The 18909-nt window shown below is 39.0% G+C and overlaps 3 protein-coding genes across 5 annotated transcripts in view; 2 read left to right on the plus strand and 1 right to left on the minus strand.

Moving 5' to 3' along the window:
* LOC109195563 (tripartite motif-containing protein 16) overlaps window positions 1–18909 on the plus strand; it is a 1176058-nt gene that overhangs the window by 1076820 nt on the left and 80329 nt on the right. The window lies entirely within an intron of this gene.
* LOC100698278 (gastrula zinc finger protein XlCGF57.1) lies at window positions 135–9482 on the plus strand. 2 transcript variants are annotated; one of them, XM_019347759.2, is made up of 4 exons: window positions 135–730; window positions 2947–3195; window positions 3273–3318; window positions 4681–4809. In XM_019347759.2, exons 2-4 carry the CDS (start codon window positions 2961–2963, stop codon window positions 4697–4699), a joined length of 300 nt encoding a protein of 99 aa, XP_019203304.1. In that variant the 5' UTR covers window positions 135–730; window positions 2947–2960; the 3' UTR covers window positions 4700–4809. The 2 variants fall into 2 exon arrangements, with proteins under 2 accessions (XP_019203304.1, XP_019203303.1); XM_019347758.2 differs by lacking the exon at window positions 3273–3318 and having other exon boundaries at window positions 4681–9482.
* On the minus strand, window positions 9294–18686 carry LOC100698008 (zinc finger protein OZF). Of its 2 annotated transcripts, XM_013266747.2 has the most exons (5): window positions 18432–18686; window positions 17483–17568; window positions 17289–17373; window positions 16206–16437; window positions 9294–11744 (listed from the first exon to the last, which is right to left on the minus strand). In XM_013266747.2, the coding sequence occupies exons 4-5, from the start codon at window positions 16420–16422 to the stop codon at window positions 10738–10740; spliced, it is 1224 nt and encodes a 407-aa protein (XP_013122201.1). In that variant the 5' UTR covers window positions 16423–16437; window positions 17289–17373; window positions 17483–17568; window positions 18432–18686; the 3' UTR covers window positions 9294–10737. The 2 variants fall into 2 exon arrangements, with proteins under 2 accessions (XP_013122201.1, XP_025756132.1); XM_025900347.1 differs by lacking the exons at window positions 17289–17373; window positions 17483–17568 and having other exon boundaries at window positions 18432–18678.

An 18909-nucleotide genomic window follows, 5' to 3' on the forward strand; every position in this document is an offset into this window, starting at 1 on the left:
CTTTGGCATCATTCAATTACAAACGCAAAGTAAAACACACAGACATTTCCTTTTAACATAGCTGTGTTTGTGAGTGTGTTTGTAAGGTGTTTTAAAGAATTATATAATCATTTGCTTATTGCTAACAAAAAAAAGAAAAAAATCCCTCACCTGTCAATACCAGTTAGCTTTGCCAGCTGCACCAGAAACTCACAAAACTCTCAGCAGAGAGAAATAAGGAATTCTAAACAGTTAACTCTGTGCTGGAAAGGGACTCTAAGAGTTTTGATCTCATTATTACAATTATGGGTAAACGATCATTTCCAGACTGCCAGCTTTGAGTTAATTTCCGTATGACTCTTCTTTTGCCATTTAAATTTATTCCCCACAGCTAAACACAGTAAGAAATGTAAAGAGGTGTGTGCAGATTGTTTCCCTTATTTTATAGACATTTTATTACCACAAAACCATTTGAATTTAAACATCATTTAACATCTTTTTAACAAAGAAAGCTGATTCTTTTTAACAAAGAAAGCTGATGTCTCGTCATGAAGGGGCTCAAAGTCCAACGGGCGAGGAGCGGAAGTGACGCAACTGTCAGTGCTCAGGTGTCATTTCCGTATTTCAGAGAGTTTGTCAACATTAGGGACTACCGGTGGTTAAAAATCGATCGTCCGGTATGAGGAGGGGATGAACCATCAGAGCAGACTGCACGATATAAAGAAAGCTGAGATAGAGTGAGACATAACAGGTGTGTAAAACTGTGACGGTGTCAATGAGCTAACACAGCACTCACGAGCTCAGTTTGAATGCTAACAGACTGAAATCAATGAGCCGGTGTGAGCTAGGTTTTTATAGAAATAACACAAGTCCTCCTCTTTCTCTTTTTTTTTTTAACGTAGAATTTTAGCATATACCATCCGATAAGATACAGGGGAGAGTGACTTTACTATAAGCTGGTTTTTATACATTAAAATCAAAGAGTCGGTGACAGGAAGCTTCTGTTTCCAGCAGTGTGCTACCATCGGCTCTGTGTCCCTCAGCCCGCGGCCGCCTGCGGGGGCAGGTGTTCCGAAGGTGATTTTTTTAAACGACTTTTAGCAATATTATGTTTGGCTTGTATAGATTGTCAGTAAAAAAAAGAAGAAGAAAGAAAACATGTTATGCTCCGTCGTAACCTGCAGACTCTCCCACATGGTGAGCAGCAAGCACAAGCTTGTGATCATAATAACTGAATACATTCAGACAGAGCTGTGATGGAGTCTTCTTTCAAATGCTGAGCACATACAGGACAGTTACAGACATTAGAAGAGTCAGCACCTGCAAGCTGCAAAGTAACCGGAAGAAAATAAAGTCCATGTGTGCTGATTGTAAAGAGCTGTTTTTGAGACATTCAGCACTGACCGACGCAGACCAAACCAGAACCAAAGGCAGGAGCGACATTATTCTGATAAAAATGTGTAGGTTGGTCTGTTACAACAGATTATTTCCATAAGATCCACCACATCTGCCCTGCAGCTTCATTTAATACACTGATCAGTGCAGAGTGCTCTGAACTCACCAATGCACATGTTCATGCACTGACAAAGATCACCTGTCAGTTAGTGCCTCAGGTTATATCCTGAAATATAAACATTCTGTTAGGACAAAATATATTGTTTCCAGCATTAAATCATGTAAATGGACTGCTCATTATACAGCACTAACATTCACACTAACTAGGGGTTAGTATCTTGGCATGCAGACCAGAGTAGCCAGGGATTGAACCTCCAACCTTCCAATCAGTAGAGGACCTGCTTGACCTCCTGAGCCACCCCTGCTGTCTAACACTTTGTAAACACAAAAGTTCCTGTAAGATTCAAACCCAGCAGCTGACCTGAACTGATGAAAGATGAAGTGCACCTGCTTATTTTAAACTGACCCTACATGTTATCTTGCCGTGACAATCACCAGGCTGACGTAATAACACCATATAATCTATAGAGAAGGAAGTGTTTTGGATCAATGGCGTATTCATGAAGGCCTATACCTGAGAAATATATTACTGAGGACCACAGGTATGAGTCCAATGCACAGGCTTTGTTAAATACATTTAACATTGTTTTGTAATGTTGCCTGTAGGTCATGTTGACACAGACATGGATTTAGTGTGAACTGATGATTTTGATGGGTTTTCTTTTTTTTTCGGCAAATTCTTTAATCTCAGCAAACTTCACTGGTACTCATTGCAGCTCCGTTTTAAGACACTGCTCAACCCTGAGTACTCTAAACTTACTATGCCACAGTTTTCATGCTGAAATAAACAGCATTTATTTACAGCCTTTTGGAAACAAATGATAGCGGGTTGGCTCCTTAATAGACTTTTCTGACTGACATACTGTTCAGTGTTGATCACATCTACCAGTTTTCATTCAAATAAGTTGTTCTGATTCTTATAATAGCACTTTTCTACTCTCCTAGAGCACTCAGAGTAATTCTTACATGTCTCATTTACCCATTCTGTATTTCACAAGCACTTTTCTATGCTTTAGTGCTTTCTATTGCACACATTCACACTCTGGTGGAGAGCAACCTGGAGTTAGTATCATGACCAAGGATATTTAGCATAAAGACTCGAGCACCCAGGGATGAAACATACCTTCCAATTAGTAGATGACCTGGTCAGATGACCTGCTCTTCCTCCTGAGCTACACCAAGGACAAGTGTCCAGCAACCAGACTGTCTGAGCTGATGGAAAAATAGGGCACATTTCTTTGCTGTATACAAAGTAATGCCACAATATTACATCATGTTGAGCAGAATGGTGCCCATGTTAAACTGTGACAAACGGTGGCAGTTAACATGAATGTGTTTTCTAAATTATTAACGAGTTAAACAGCAGGTAGAGTGAATGTGTCACATCCAGGTATGGAAGCCAGTGTATTTTCCTGTCATCATATTAGTAACATTTTTCTTGTGTTCCTCAAGACCTCCACAACAACATGAATTGTGAGGAAGAGAAGGGTCTGGATGACCAGGAGAGGAACTCCAGCCTGGACCAAAAGGATCCAGATCCTCCTCCGATTAAAGAGGAAAAGAAGGAACTCTGCATCAGTCCAGAGGGAGAGCAGCTTGTAGTGAAGCAGGAGGCTGAAGACATCATTGTCTGGACCGGGGAAGAGCGGCTCAGACTCCTGGATAACATGTGGAAACCAGAAATAAACTTACGCAGCACAGGTTTGTAAAACTGTAACTGTCTTAATAAAAATGAATATGACTCATGTTGGACCCTAATTAGTTATTTTTATTTTTAGCCGTACAGGATGAATTTAACAGCCAACTGCAACAAATGGCATTAAGGCAAGAATCAGTTTTTACTTTTCACAACTAAAGTTCAATTCAATTTTCTTATACAGCGCTAAATCACAAAAACAGTCCCTTCAAGACGCTTTGTAAGGTAGGACCTACAATAATACATACAGAGAAAAACCCAACAATCATATGACCCCCTATGAGCAAGCATGTTGGCGACAGTGGGAAGGAAAAACTCCCTTTTAACAGGAAGAAACCTCCGGCAGAACCAGGCTCAGGGAGGGGCGGGGCCATCTGCTGTGATTGGTTGGGGTGAGAGAAGGAAGACATCACTGTAGTAAATAGTGAACTAACTACAGTGAATACAGTACAGTAATGGCATATAATAGTAAGGTGTCTAAAGAACCTTGGTGCAAATCTAGCTTTGTGTGTGAATGTGTGCGTGAATGGGTGAATGACTGGATATGTAAAGCGCTTTGGGGTCCTTAGGGACCATAAAGGCGCTATATAAATACAGGCCATTTACCATTTACCATTTGTGTTACTGGTGATACAATTATATACAACATTAACCTGCTGTAGACTGCGTTTAATCCACATCATACTGTGGATTAAAAGGCTTAGTTTAGACCTACAACAGACTGAAGGCAAAAATAATGAGAATGAAGTGATTCTATTTATTTTCTTTTTTTTGCAATCATCTAAGAGTCATGTTTTTTATTTGTTGCCAAATGTTGCAACTAATTGAATAAAATTCTGACAAATGTAACATTTACACTAAAGTGTCTCTGAGGCTTTAAAACACATCAGTAAGTTTGACACTGTGATGGATTGTCACGTCTGCCATTATGTGCTTCTACATCATAAACGTTAGTCGCTAATAGAGGTACAAATGTTTACTCAAACAAGTTTACAACAATACGGATAATGATGTTGTTAGTTTCAAAAGTGGGTTGAAGGACGTGAATGGAGATGAGAGGATCTGCAGGGAGCAGCAGCACAGTCAGACAGGATAAGCACAGGATCACGAGAGGGAGAACAAGTTTAACAGCTCAGATTGTGCATCTCAGACTGGGAACATATAAACAGAAACTGACATGTGTGTAAAGCATGGATTCTCCCTGATCCACAGTCTGATTCACCCACAGTGGGGAGAGGCCAGTCAGCTAATGAGAGATATATTTCTACAGTCTGATCATCACAAATATCCAAATATTGAGATAATTTTTGCGAATTAGAATCCAAGAACTATGCAGTCACTTGCATCAGTGTCCAAAATGATCTGCCACAGCTGAAGACTAAATTTCATTGGTAAATGTGAGTGACATGCTCACAAAGTAGAGACCTGCTAATAGTTAAGATTACACATTTTCTCAATTGTTTGTTTTCTTGTAATGTTTCTCCTTTCAGATTTCCCACAACAGCATGACTGTAAAGAGGAGGTTCTCACAGACAAGCAGGTCTTTAATCAAGAGACGAACTTCAGTATAAACCAGGATGACCCTTCACAGATTAAAGAGGAACAGAAGGAACTCTGCACCAATCAAAAGGGAGAGCATCTCGTACTGAAGCAGGAAGAAAGCAAGCGTGTGGACTCAACTAGAAATGCAGAGCTGAAGAAAAGACCTCAAATAAACAGAAATAAGCGCCTGTCGCAGGCCCAGCGTAAATCTGAAACATGTGAAAACTCTGTAAAATGTGACATTTGTGGAAAAACCTTTTACTATAAATCATCTTTGACAAGACATCTAAGAGTTCATAAAGGTGAGAGGCCACATTCTTGCAGCACCTGTGGGAGAGGATTCAGTCAGATGATAAACTTGAAAAGTCACATGAGAGTCCACACAGGTGAGAAGCCATATTGTTGTAGCACCTGTGGGAAAACATTTAGTTTCTCATCACCCTTCAGAAGCCACCTTAGAATTCACACAGGTGAAAAGCCACATTCGTGTGGCACCTGTGGGAAAAAATTCTACAAGAAATCAGACTTGGAAAGTCATATAAAAGTTCACTCGGATGAGAAGCCCCATTCTTGTAGCATGTGTGGTAAAAGATTCAAGCATATGATAAACTTGAAAGTTCACATGAGAATTCACACAGGTGAGAAGCCTTATTCTTGTAGGATCTGTGGGAGCAGTTTCAGAAAGAAATCATCACTGGAATGTCACGTAAGGAGTCACACAGGCGAGAAACCATTTGCTTGCAGCATCTGTGGGAAAGGATTCACCCAGACACCAAATTTAAAAATTCACCTGAGAATCCATACAGGTGAGAAACCATATTCTTGTAGCACATGTGGAAAAAGCTTTATTAGCTCATCAGAGTGTAAAAAACACTCGAGAATCCACACAGGTGAAAAACCATATTCTTGTAGCACATGTGCGAAAAGATTCACTTATAAATCAGGACTAGAAACTCACATTAAAATTCACACAGGTGAGAAGCCTCATTCTTGTAGCACCTGTGGGAAAAGCTACGCTACAATGGTATACTTGAAAATTCACATGAGGAGTCACACAGGTGAGAGGCCATATTGTTGTACTACATGTGGAAGAAGATTTAGTAATTTAACAGGATTCAAAAGTCACATGAAAATTCACTCAGGTGAGAAGCAACATGCTTGTAGCACCTGCGGGAAAGGATTCATTCAGCTACAAAACCTGAAAAGGCATATGAGAACTCACACAGGTGAGAGGCCATTTTCTTGTAGCACCTGTGGGAAAGGATTTTGTGGCCTCTCCGGTTTAAAAAGACATATGACAGTACACACAGGTGAGAGGCCATATTCTTGTAGCACCTGTGGGAAATCATTTAGAGAATTATCAACATTGAAAACTCACATGAGAATTCACACAGGTGAGAAGCCATATTCGTGTGGCACCTGCGGGAAAAGTTTCATTCAGTTGGCACAGTTGCAAAATCACCTGCGAATTCACACAGGCGAGAAGCCATATTTGTGTAGTACCTGTGGGAAAAGATTCCGTAATGTTACGAACATGAAATCTCACATGACAGTTCACATTACGACTGGTTAAAAGTTTCCTGCTTAAGAAATGTGTCAGTATAGCATGCGTGTTAATGGTAGAGCCAGCGATGACAGCGCAAATCACACCTGTGGGACAAAATATGGTGATCCCACAGGTATTTTTCAGCTCAATACGGCATATATTTATTTCCTACAATAACTAACTGTAACAACTGTTTATTCTATTAACTGTCTTATTCATATGATGCAGGGGAAACTCTGGTTTTATATTTGTCTAAATTCATATTTTTATTGTTTTAGGCTGTAGAGGTGACAAGTGTAAGTTGTACAGAAACTTGTTCCATTAAACAGCTTTGTTATAGAGAAAGAAGCTTAGATAAGTAGTTTTATTTTTCACTTGTTGCTTATTATGGCAAATATTTAATTTCTCTGTTGTTCAGAGGTTTCACTGCACAAGATTAAAAGCAGGGAAGTGTCACACAGAGGACACAAATATATCATTATGAACTTGAGGAACTTCATATGTTATGATGTTCATTTTCATGAAAATTAAACTTCAGAAGGTGCTGAAGGGTTTTGAGTTTTATAATGTTTAAATAAAGATGTGTTTTAAACTTATGACTTTTTTCTGAGTTGTAAAGTGAAGTCCCTACAATAATAGAGAGAGAACGGCAACAGTCACATGTCCTTCTGTAAACAAGAACTTGGTGTAAGTGTGAAGGAAAAACTCTTGACCTTAAAAAATCGTGGCACTACATGCAGTGGTGCCAGCATTAGCCATGTTAGCATGTTATTGTCAACAGGTGGTCAGGCTGCCCGCAGGCAAAGACTCGCAGGTTTGGCTCTCCATTTCACAGCAGTCCTTTCACATTCTTAACATATCCGTGTTGGGCAGAGTGTAGAAACAGCCGCTGAATGGCCTTTGTCAAATGAGGGTTTTTTTATTGAGAGTTTAATTCTTTTTTTGTGAAATCCATTTTCGATTTGACGTATTTATCGATGAATTAATAAATCATTTTGAAATATTGATTTATAAATATTGTTTTTATTTAAAATGTAATATTAAATAATAATTTACCTTTGTAATGTTTAAACAAATAAAAAAAAATTAAAAAATAAATTCAGCAAAAATTATTTTTTGGTGTGTGTGGCTCTTGTGGTCCTCCATAGTCATGTTCCTCAACTGAGCAAACAAAATTAGTTGATCAGAGATTCAGCCAGGAATCATCCTGATCGCAATCAACCAATAACTCCAGTGATGCGACTCCACTAAGTTGACTATGTGTCTTTATTCTGGTCTTTGATTTTGTAAACTTTGTTTCTTTTTGTCAAAATGTTGGCCTTAGTTCCACGTTTTTCCGTTAATCAACAAGGTTTAAAATGGCTTTAGGTTAAACAAACAGGAAAATATCCACTTTGGGGTTTTCCCATTAATCCAGACAAAGGGTTGTTTTTTTCTGGTCAGTGAACTTTAACTTTGTTTCTTTATGAATAAACTGTAACACCTGGAACTTGTCTGAGTTAACCAGAGCTGCAAGCTATGTTTTCTTTTACACTTGGGCTTGTTTAATATATATGCATATTAAAGCACTTAAGTGTTGTTTTTTCCCCTGTTGGGTTGTAATTGATAATTTGTGCTTAATGAGTTGCGCAAATTGAGGCTTCATTGATCTTTCGAGTATGGCTTGGTAGTCTTCAAATCAAAATCATGATCAACTGAACATTTTACCATGATTGTGATTAACCCTTTAATGCATTAATTATGACAACCTCAATCTGGATTTTTTTCTTTAGTATTTTTTATTCATCTTTAGGCATGGAAAAAAGATTTCTGAAATTCATTTTTTAAACGTGCTTTTCAAAGTTTTTTTACATGTCCACTTAGGTGGACATCACCACCTTTGGAGTGGGTGGCAGGGTATGGAGTGACACATCAGTGTCTAATGTAGTGGTTTATGTGCAAGTATACCATCAACACCAACACAAATACAAGAAAACAACCTTTAAATAGCCACTGTAGTGACCACTATGCGTGAAAGGGTTAATGAACAATTTTTACATATATATAAAATACATCTCATAGATATAATATTGTTCTTGCCCTCACTAGATATACATTTTAAATATGCTACTTAAGCTTAGATTTTCTTTCCATATTTTGATGATAGTATTACTTTTGGTCACTGGTCACAGTTTCCCATTTTCTTCTTTTTGTTTGAGTCTTGAAAGGGTTTGAACTGCAGGAGGGGAGGGCTTCTGTGCACACACACACACACACACACACTACGCCTGAGATTACAATTAAGAACATCCCAGCGAGCCAACAGGAGAAAAAAAACTTAATAGTGACTTTCTGTCAGGGCAAGCAAGAGCAGGCAGTACATGCCCAGTGAAATCTATGAACACATACTATCTAAAATCTGACTGGCCACAATCTCTCTTCTTGCATCTCAAACAGCATTCTGTCATAAAGCTTGCCTGCCTTTTTGCATACTTTAAATTACTGCCATCTTGTAACAGTGATCAGTTTTTCAGTTGGTCAAGTTGATCTTTGTTCGACTTTACTTGGACATTAAACATGGCACACATAGCTGGTTAAAAATTTTTAAAGATTACACATTAGACCAAATTATTCGACAAAAGTTTTAATTAGATTGTGTTGATATCTTACAATAAATGACCCACATCATAAAGGACAGTGCAAGAGATTAAATATACAGGACAGGATGAAAATCAAGTTTAGTCTTCATGAAAATAAATATCACCACAATAATAACTAATGTTCATACAAAAATATGTTATGTGTTTCTTGATCTTTTTCAGTTTTTAATCTTATGTAGTGGAACCTGTTTAGTGGCTAATAAAACAATAAAAAATATCAAACTAAAACATATAACAATAACATTTTCTTTTTTTTGCATCTCGGTGATGGAATAACCTTCAGAGCACATTCAAGCTGGAACTTTGTCTCCACGGCAGACTTCAAAGCTCTTATAAAAGCTTCTGAAGCTGAATACTGAAACTGCTATTCATAAACTGGGCTTATGTTACTTGTTGACTTCTGGGTAAGTCTGTGTCAAATCAATAAAGCTTTCTGCTAGCCCATCTCAGATTTGCATAAAGATTTTACAGTAGAAATTTTAAACATTTATACTGATTGCTGTGAAATTTAGGCTTCATATATTGAATAGTTTTGTTTTTTTGTTTTTTTTAAATGGTCCAATGACCCACTTTCAGGCCTTTTTTTTGCCCTACTCTACTTACCTACCATTTTGAGACCTACTGCTTACACAACTCTGATAATTCAGGTTAAAATATAACATTTTTATTCAAATTGGAGAAGGTGCAACAGAAACTTTTTTGTTTTGATAAAAATTTAATTTGATGCTTTTAAAAAAAATTAAATCCTGTCCTGTCTGGCAGCTTATAAAATACAAATTATGATGTAAAAATCACTGTTGTGCCCAACATATGTAGCTTTTCCAAGATACATTCAATAAAATCTACAGGCTCCTCTTGTTTATGTTTCTTTTATTGGCTTATTTCATCCTTTTATTTGTGTTATTTCAGTTATTAGATTATATGTAACATATTATATTATAATATGACAATGTCTAAGCTGACAGGCAGAAGAGGAAACAAATACTGCTTTTGGACAACTCTGATAATTCTTGTTAAAATATGAAAAGAGGGAAAGTATCCCCACACTTTGAAACATAACATTGTTATGTAAATTGGAAAAGGATTATTTAATGATTTGATTAACTATGCAAATATCTAATGAAATTATTTTACAATTTATAATTACACAACCATCTAGAAACTTGTTCTATTCACATTAAACTTTATTGATATTTTTGTTTTTGTTAAAACATTTATCATTTTTGCTCAAATGCTTGAAAATAGCATTTTCTTCATTTTTTGTAAATAAGGAAGAAAAAAATATTCTACATGGTTGCATTATCATAAAATAAAACAATATAATGGTAACTATAACCCTCAGAGATTAACCCTAGTTGTTTTTATTTATTTTATTAGTGTGTGCTCAAATACAGGACTCTATAGGTCAGCTGGGTGTTTTATTTCATATTTTAACTAGCCAATACCCAGAAAATGTTGTGTTTTTAACCATTTATATATATATAAAAACCACTTTACAACTTAGTTACAAACCATATAACTTTTGAAAGTAACTTAAAAAATATAACTTTAAATTTCACAGGACTTTAGCAGGTTTAAAATTTGTACCGTGAAACGTTTATACAAACTGAAGATGGTTCAGTAGGAAATGTTCTAATAACTGGCTTATTTGAGACCCTTTTATAAAACTGGGCTTTCAATTACATCAGAACAAAAACACAGCCAATTTGAATAAATATTATTAAAAACTATACCATACAGACCAGAATATAAGGTCATCTTTTTTCCCCTCAGGTGTAGCTGTGATTTTCCTCACTATGCATTCTAACAGTCACACACTCCTACTCTGCTACATTTTGTAAGGTAGTATGAATTCTCATGTGACTTTTTAAATGAGTCAACTGACTGAAATTTTTCCCACAGGTGCTACAAGTATATGGCTTCTCACCTGTGTGAATTCTTGAGTGAGTTGTCAAGTTTTTAATATGACTAAATCTTTTTCCACAGGCGCTACAAGAATATGGTTTCGCACCGGTGTGGATTCTTAGATGAGTTTGCAACGTCGAATTCTGACGAAAGGTTTTCCCACAGATGTTACAAGAATGTGGTTTCTCTCCCGTGTGAATTCTTATGTGCGTTTTCAAGTTTATCAAATTTGTGAATCTTTTCTCACACATATCACAAGGATATGGCTTCTCACCTGTGTGAACTCTCATGTGAATTTTCAAGTGTATCATTTGGCTAAAACTTTTCCCACAGGTGCTACAAGAATATGGTCTTTCACCGGTATGAATTCTCATGTGCGATTTGAACGCTGACATGTCATTAAACTTATTCCCACAGATGCTACAAGGATGAGGCTTCTCACCTGTGTGAATTCTGATGTGCTTTCTTAAGTGTATCATCTGACTAAATCTCTTTCCACATGTGACACAAAAATATGGCTTCTCACCTGTGTGAGCTCTCAGATGTCTATTAAGTTTGGACTGATACTGAAAATTTTTTCCACAAGTGTCACATTTTAATAACTTTTTACTTGATGTTAAGTCCACATGCTCGCTTTCTTCTTGTTCTTGGCTCTCTGGATCAGGAGAGTTGTGAAAAAGGAACTGGTCACTGTTTGGTTCTGATTTACATTCCTTGTAAGTAGAAGCCAACATAAAGGTCTCAGTCTCCTCCTTCAATACAAGCGGTTCTTCCTCATGACTGATGCAGATTTCCTCCTGTTCTTCTTTAATCTGCGGAGGTTCTGGATCCTCCTGTTCCAGATTAGAGTTCCTCTCTTGGTTACAGACCTGCTGATCTGTGAGAACTTCTTCCTCCTTACCGATATCCTGCTGGTGGAGGTCTGTACAAAGACATTAAACATAAAAATATTTAGTGTATAAAACACAGGAGAAAATACAAAATAAAAATCGTTCAATTAAGTGCTTCCCACTGGTTATTAATGCTGATGGTTGCTGCTGCAGAAAAAAAAAAAACTGTGACAGTGAACTCAGCTGCAGGTAATTTTAATTTTCCTTCAGTTCCATACTGTGCTGAATTGATTAGTGTGATTCTGTGAGGACTAGAGTGATGTGTTCGCTAAGGTGTGCGTTTGTGAGTAGTTTTGCTGTTGTGTTTTGAATTCATCGTAGATGGGACACTGCTGCATAACTTAAGCATGTATACAATGAGTAGCAATAATTTAGGGAAATGATGGTTTGGTACGGTGTTCAGTTATATTACTGAAAAGCACTGGACTTTCCTTTCCAATAAATTTCTAGTTTTTGCAAGGCAAGACTGGACTTGCAGGGAATCTAGATTTTTGTGTTTTCCTGCAATAAAGAAGACAAAACTGGCAATAAATCTGGTAAGACATCTGTGTTTAATTATGGATTTCATAGACAAGTCGCATCAGATATAAACTAAACTAGAATAAGGACTGATCACTGTTTGACCCCACAAACAGTGACCTAAAGACTCTTTTTACCTACTGTGGTAACCATCTTTGAAAAATAAGCCAATTGCTATTTCTCAGGTTATTCAGTGTAAGAAACAGCTCCCTTATACGAAACCTTTTAACTTTAGTGTTTAGGTCTTGTTTTGTTTTTTTTTAACCCTCATCAGTGTTTTTAGCTCATCTTCTTTTTTTTGCCTCAAGGGTTTGGCCCTGTTTGGTTTAAGTCTAAAGCCCCTTGTCCATTAGTACCTACCTACTCAGATCGACTCGGCCCAGTTCGCACAGTTTCCAGGATTTTCCATTAGGTCACAGTAACTGGTACCAGGTACTCTTTTAGTACCTGCTCACCAAGGGTTCCAAGAGATCCAAACAGGTACTAAAACGTGACGTTGGTTGGTCAGTAGTGTCACTCGATGAGTCATGAGAGCATCTCGCTCACGAAAATCAAAACCACCATTTCTGAAACTCCACAACAAAGGAAATTACTACAAAAAACAACGCCATGTTCTCCCAAGTGTGACGAAAAGCTACAGACTGAGCAGCAGGGATATATTTGCTTTGACGTCCACCCTTGTTGTAGTGCTCGTGTCGCATTTTATTTATGTCGCAGGATGCGTACACGCGTTGCTATGACAACAAGCACACAAACAAGGTACTATTTGGTTATAATGGAAAACCAGTCGATTTGAGTGCAGTTGACTGCAGTGTGCATTCACACTGAAGTTGATTTGACAATGACAATTGCATAATTTTGCCTCCTCTATTTGAGTAGATGGTGGGACCTGGAGAAAAGCGCTGACACTGCCGACCTTCACCCAGTATGTGACGTGCCACATGAGATACAATAAAACATTGCAGTTCATCACCTCTCGCTCCCCTGGGAAGATCTGATCAAAACTTGTTCCTGTGTATGACTCCCTTAGTGCGCAGGGATCCACCAGCCAAACGCACATTGCAGAAATGGTCGGAGGAGAGTGAGGAGGCTCTTAAGGACTGCTTTGAGTCTGTGTAGGAGGTGCTTTGAGATGACCATGGGGAGGACATCGACAGCCTTGTGACCTGCGTTACTGCCTACATTAACTTCAGTGTGGATAACACCGTACCCACCAGGACTGGGCAGTGTTTCTCCAACAACAAACCCTGGATTACCCCAGAAATTAAAGCCGTCCTCAAGCAGAAGAGGAGGGCCTTCAAAGCCAGAGAGAAGGAAGAGCTGAAAAGGGTACAGAGAGAGCTGAAAGGTCTGATCAGGAATGGAAAGGCCAGCTACAGGCAGAAGATGGAAGACCAGCTTCTGCAGAACAATGTTAGCGAAGTCTGGAGAGGCCTTAGAACCATCTCGGGCCACAAGGATCAGAACTTTCTGCTGTGGGGGATGCGAAGTGGGCCAATGAACTGAATCACTTCTTTAACAGGTTTGATTCATCCATGAGGCAGTCTTCAACATCGGCTGCAGACTCACCCAGAGGCTGGGGAGAGTTCCACACCTCTGGAAAACCTCTTGTGTTGTACCAGTGCCAAAGACTCCATGTCCCAAGGACCTCAACAGCTACAGGCCCACCCGATGAAGACCCTGGAGCGGCTCGTCCCGGCTCAGCTTCGGCGCCTGGTGAGCTCATCACTGGACCCACTACCAGCCTGGCATTGGAGCGGATGATGCCGTCATTCACATCCTACATCGTTCCCTCGCTCACCTGGAGGCCGCTGGGAGCACTCTGAGAATCATGTTCTTTGATTTCTCCAGTGCCTTCAACACCATTCTTCCCACGATCCTGAAGGACAAGCTGGAGAACTCAGGAGTGGACCATCACCTCACAACATGGATAATGGACTACCTCACCGACCGACCACAGTATGTGAGAACTCAGGGCTGTGTGTCGGACAGGGTCGTGTGCAGTATGGGGGCCCCACAGGGAACGGTTCTGGCTCAGTTCCTCTTCAGCATCTACACTGCAGACTTCTCCCACAACTCCACCCAGTGCTTCCTGCAGAAGTTCTCTGACGACTCTGCAATAGTTGGCCTCATCACTGATGGGGACGACAGAGAGTACAGAGAACTGACTCATGGTTTTGTGGACTGGTGCCAGCAGAAATACCTCCAGAGTAAAACCAAGAAGCTGGTGGTAGCCTTCCGCAGGCACAAGCATCCTCCACTGCAACCACTAAACATTCAAGGTATGGACATTGAGGCTGTGGGTAGTTACATGTACCTTGGTGTTCATCTGAACAACAAACTAGACTGGACTCACATTTCAGATGCCCTCTACAGAAGATGGCAGAACAGGCTGTACCTCCTGCAGAGACTCAGGTCGTTTGGAGTGGAGGGCCCACTCCTGAAGACCTTCTATGACTCTGTGGTGGCCTCAGCCATCTTTTACTATGTGGTCTGCTGGGGAGGCAGCATCTCTGCTGGGGACAGAAAGAGACTGAACAGGCTGATCCGGAGGGCCAGCTCTGTTTTAGGATGCCCTCTGGACCCAATGGAGGTGGTGAGTGACAGGAGAATGGTGGCTAAGCTGTCATTCCTGGTGGACAACATCTCCCACCCCACGCAGGAGAATCTAACAACACTGAGCAGCTTCTTCAGTGGCAGCAGCACCCACGATGTGGGACAGAGAGATTCCTCAGGTCTTTCCTTCCAACTGCTGTCAGACTCTACAACATGGTCTCTGCAGATGACTGCAAATGTGCAGACAGACACACACGCCATACACAATGGTAACTGTCTCCCTGATGTGCAATATTACAAAGTGCAATTTTTTTTCCTACTACAACAGAGCTCTTTGTACAGTATTTTATCTTATTTGTATAGTACTTTATTCTATTGTATATAGTATTTTATTCTTGTTGTATAGTATGGTATTCTATTATATCTTACCCTATCGTATTGTGTTTTTCGTAACTTTTATCACTCTTAAACTTGTACTTTCTGCCGTGACCAAAAAATTTCCCACATGTGGGACTAATAAAGGCTATTCTTTCTTATTTTATCTTAGGTTGAACCTTTATCATGCAAAAAAGAAACCAGAAACGCTGTCGTCTTCTCTGAACCAAAGCTTGTTTAAAATGGAATGAGATCAAAAACTGTACTGAAACTACACGTGAATTTTTTTCAAAAATACTTTACCACATCCTCTGGTCTAAAAATGAGAGACACCATCTGGCTTTTTTATCAGCACTCAGTTCAAAAACCTGCATCTTTGTTGGTACAGAGGTGCATTCGTATCCACTGACCTGGCAGCTCACACATCTGGAAAAGCACCAACAATGCTGAAAGGTATATACAGGCAACACTCCCATCCAGATGATGTAGTTTTAAGGAAGACCTTGCATATTTCAGCAAGACAAGGGTAAATGTCATACTAGATTTATTACAACAGCATTAGTTTGTAGTAGAAGAGTCACAATCCTGTGAAAAACTAAGTACACAGTGATTCAGTAGCTTGTAGAACCACATCCAGCAGTAATAACTTGAAGTCATCACTTTCTGTGTGACTTAATCAGTTTCTCACATCATTGTGGAGAAATTTTGGCCCACTTATCTTTATGAGTTCATTAAAGTTTATGGGGGATCGTTTATACACATTAACGGAACTCTTAGCATTTTATGTGCAAAGAGTGCCCTGAGTGCATGTCTTGTAAAATGGGAGAGTAATGAAGGCATCGGGAAAATAGTAAACCCACTGGACAAAAGATCTTTAGTCGCAATAATTTCCCCAAATTTCTATTTCATTCACGTTATTCCCTCTCCACTCTCTCCTTGCGTCCTTTATACTATTCCTAAAAATAACAGTACTTTTTAGCTAAGATTAAAATCCTAAACGAGTTATATAATTATTACAGACCTTTATTTACAGTTTTACGTACCTATTCTGTGTAACTTTATTTCAGGTTTCCAAATGGTATCCAGCAGTCTGAGCCGCTCTTTTCCGGTCCAGACGATGATGCCTTCGGCCTCCTGACCGGTGCAGACTTCCTCCTGTTCCTCTTTAATCTGAGGAGGCTCTTTTTGGTCCAGACTGGAGTTCCTCTCCTGGTTACAGACCTGCTGATCATCCAGACCCTCCTCTTCCTCACAATTCATGTTGATGTGGGAGGACTTCAGAAACAAAGGGATGCAAGAAAAATGTTACTAATGTGATGACAGGAACACACAGATATAATCCAGAAGGACTGTACACTGTGAGCATGTCTGTCATATATGTGAGTGAACTTTAATGTGCACAAATTTGACAAATGTGTCAGGAGTACCGTGTGAGACAGTCTCAAGTTCTGGTGCTCTTATTTGCAAAGTTCAGACTACAAAACATCCAGGTAGTGGCTTAAAGTGTGAAGCAGCTATTTGATTAAAAGTTGTACACTGCAGAATCACACATCTCTAAAGAGAAAACTGCTTTCCTTAAATCCAAATCAGGAATTTGTTTCCATGATAAAAACATGCTGCAGATAAACAATCAGTTACATTTAATTTTGCCCATGAGAACTTCTCTGCCTATGATGGGAGATCTACTCCAAGCTCCACATTAAGAGCTACTTCCCTTTGTCCAGTGTCTTTCACTTATTTCAATCAGACATACTGTGTGGGAGGCTCTGCTGCTGCTAAGAGATTGCTGCAGTGAGATTACTGCTGGATACCTTTAGTTTAAGGGTGCTCTATATCAGCAAAACTTGGAAATATTTTGAGAAACATTTCAATTTCAATTATTTTACCTGATCATTTAAAAATTAATTTTCTTAAACACAGACTTGGCACAAATACAGGCTTTCTTTACTTATTTAGAAGTACAGATATACTCTGAGGTTTACTGCTCTTTGTGGATTTACACACCTGCATCAGATGTTTCACGAGTTTTCCTGGCTGATTTCCATCCTCTACACTGACAGTACACTGTTGATGCTGTCTATTTTCTAGATGGTAAAAAGGCTGAATTCCGTGAATTATTCTCCTACCTTTGAATCTAACCTCTCTTCTTCCTGTCCTCTTTCTTATCTTTCTCCATCTCTGTGTGACATTAGCTCTCTTTCTTTTTTCTCCCTGTGAAATATAGCAGCTGGAGCTTTGGCTAGCAACACATTGTGAAAAACTGCACACAAACAGTTTGTGTGTTTGCTGATGTTTGTTGAGCCTTTGAACTTGAAATTACCTGCGACGTAAATAACATCACTCCCTTATGTTCGTTCCTCTTCTGTAGCATTATCTAAATGTTGAAGTGCCGCAACTTATAGACATCTGCAGTTCCAAAAATATAAAAAAATAAAATAAAAACACCACCTCATGTTAACCCCTTACTATGGCACACAGTTTTGCCTCTTTCCTCCCTTTTTATGTGACATCCTCTGATAATTAATACACAAACAGGATTCCCTTTTATGTGTTACTGTTTAGGCTCAAATAAGTTTGATGTTTGGAGGCTTGCAGTGACGTGAAATAATAACTCCTCCGAAATGTGTCAAACCAGAAGTAACGATCCTGTTTTGAAAATGTAAACATAAATTGAACAATAAAGGGGGGGGGGGGGGGGGGGGTATTTAAAAAAGTGAGGGTCATCTGGTAGGGTGCTAGGACCTGATCGGGGGTGTTTTCCACAATGTTTCTCAAAGTAATCTGCAGGTTGTGCGAACAAAGTGACATTTAAACTGTTGTAAGTGACCCAATGAGATATAATCTGTCAAGCACATCTGTCCTGGATATTATCAAAGTCATTTAAAGCAGAAAAAAAGTTTTACAAAACGTGACTTTTAACAAAAGGGAAAAATGACTGATTATGCTGTTTAACACAGTAGACACAATAACGCAAATTCAAAATGATATTTTCCAAAGAGATTCATAGATCCTGCTGACTACAGCCAACCAATACATAAAAAAGGATATTTAAAGAAAAGAAAACACGCCAGCACTGGCAAACCCTTTTATGCAGAACAAAGTCGCTTCCCTCAGTGTCTCAGTGGGTATTTAACGTCAAATATTTACGTTTAAAATAAAGAGAAGCGCTTGATCTTAGCCTGTTAGCCTACAAACTGAGCCGCTACATGAGCTCCAGCACGGTTCACACTCCCGTGTTAGCCGACCGAGACCGTCTCAGTGTTACACACCTGTAATGTGTGGCTTTATCTCCGGTTTCCAGCTGATGTCCAGCAGTCTGAGCTGACGGCCGGTCTCCTTCTCATGCCGGACGATCGTTTTTTTTTGTTTTTTTTTTAACTTGTTAGCAGATTTCTTCAACAACAATCACTCTGAAACCCGAACACTAGACATGTTAAACAGTAACCGTTGCGTCATTTCCGTCATTTCTCTTCTATTATACTTCCGGTGGACTAGAGGGCCAGTCCGACAAAAGTCAAGTCCTTACATAAAGTCTGAAACCCCTACGAAGGAGTAATGTACGATAGATAGATTATAGTTTTTTTTTTTTTTTTTTTTTTTTATTGTTATTGATCATTTTGAGAACAACATGGAAATTTAGAGATTAAAGGCAAAATATTATTAGTGGGCAGACAAGTCAGTTGTTTGACAGTAATAATATTAAAAAAAAATGCTTTTCTTGATGTAGTCCTGATGCTTTGCTTTACC

This window comes from Oreochromis niloticus, linkage group LG18 (genome assembly GCF_001858045.2).
Source record: "Oreochromis niloticus isolate F11D_XX linkage group LG18, O_niloticus_UMD_NMBU, whole genome shotgun sequence".
Taxonomy (NCBI): Eukaryota; Metazoa; Chordata; class Actinopteri; order Cichliformes; family Cichlidae; genus Oreochromis; species Oreochromis niloticus.

What these genes read in the sequence shown, in the direction of transcription:
- LOC100698008 (XM_013266747.2), bottom strand. Translation starts at nt 16,422, where the DNA reads ATGAATTGTGAGGAAGAGGAGGGTCTGGATGATCAGCAGGTCTGTAAC. An exon ending in AATAAAGTTACACAGAATAG is followed by an intron (nt 11,745 to 16,205) that starts GTACGTAAAACT and finishes GTCTTTGTACAG; the next exon opens with ACCTCCACCAGCAGGATATC.
- LOC100698278 (XM_019347758.2), top strand. Translation starts at nt 2,961, where the DNA reads ATGAATTGTGAGGAAGAGAAGGGTCTGGATGACCAGGAGAGGAACTCC. An exon ending in AATAAACTTACGCAGCACAG is followed by an intron (nt 3,196 to 4,680) that starts GTTTGTAAAACT and finishes TTCTCCTTTCAG; the next exon opens with ATTTCCCACAACAGCATGAC.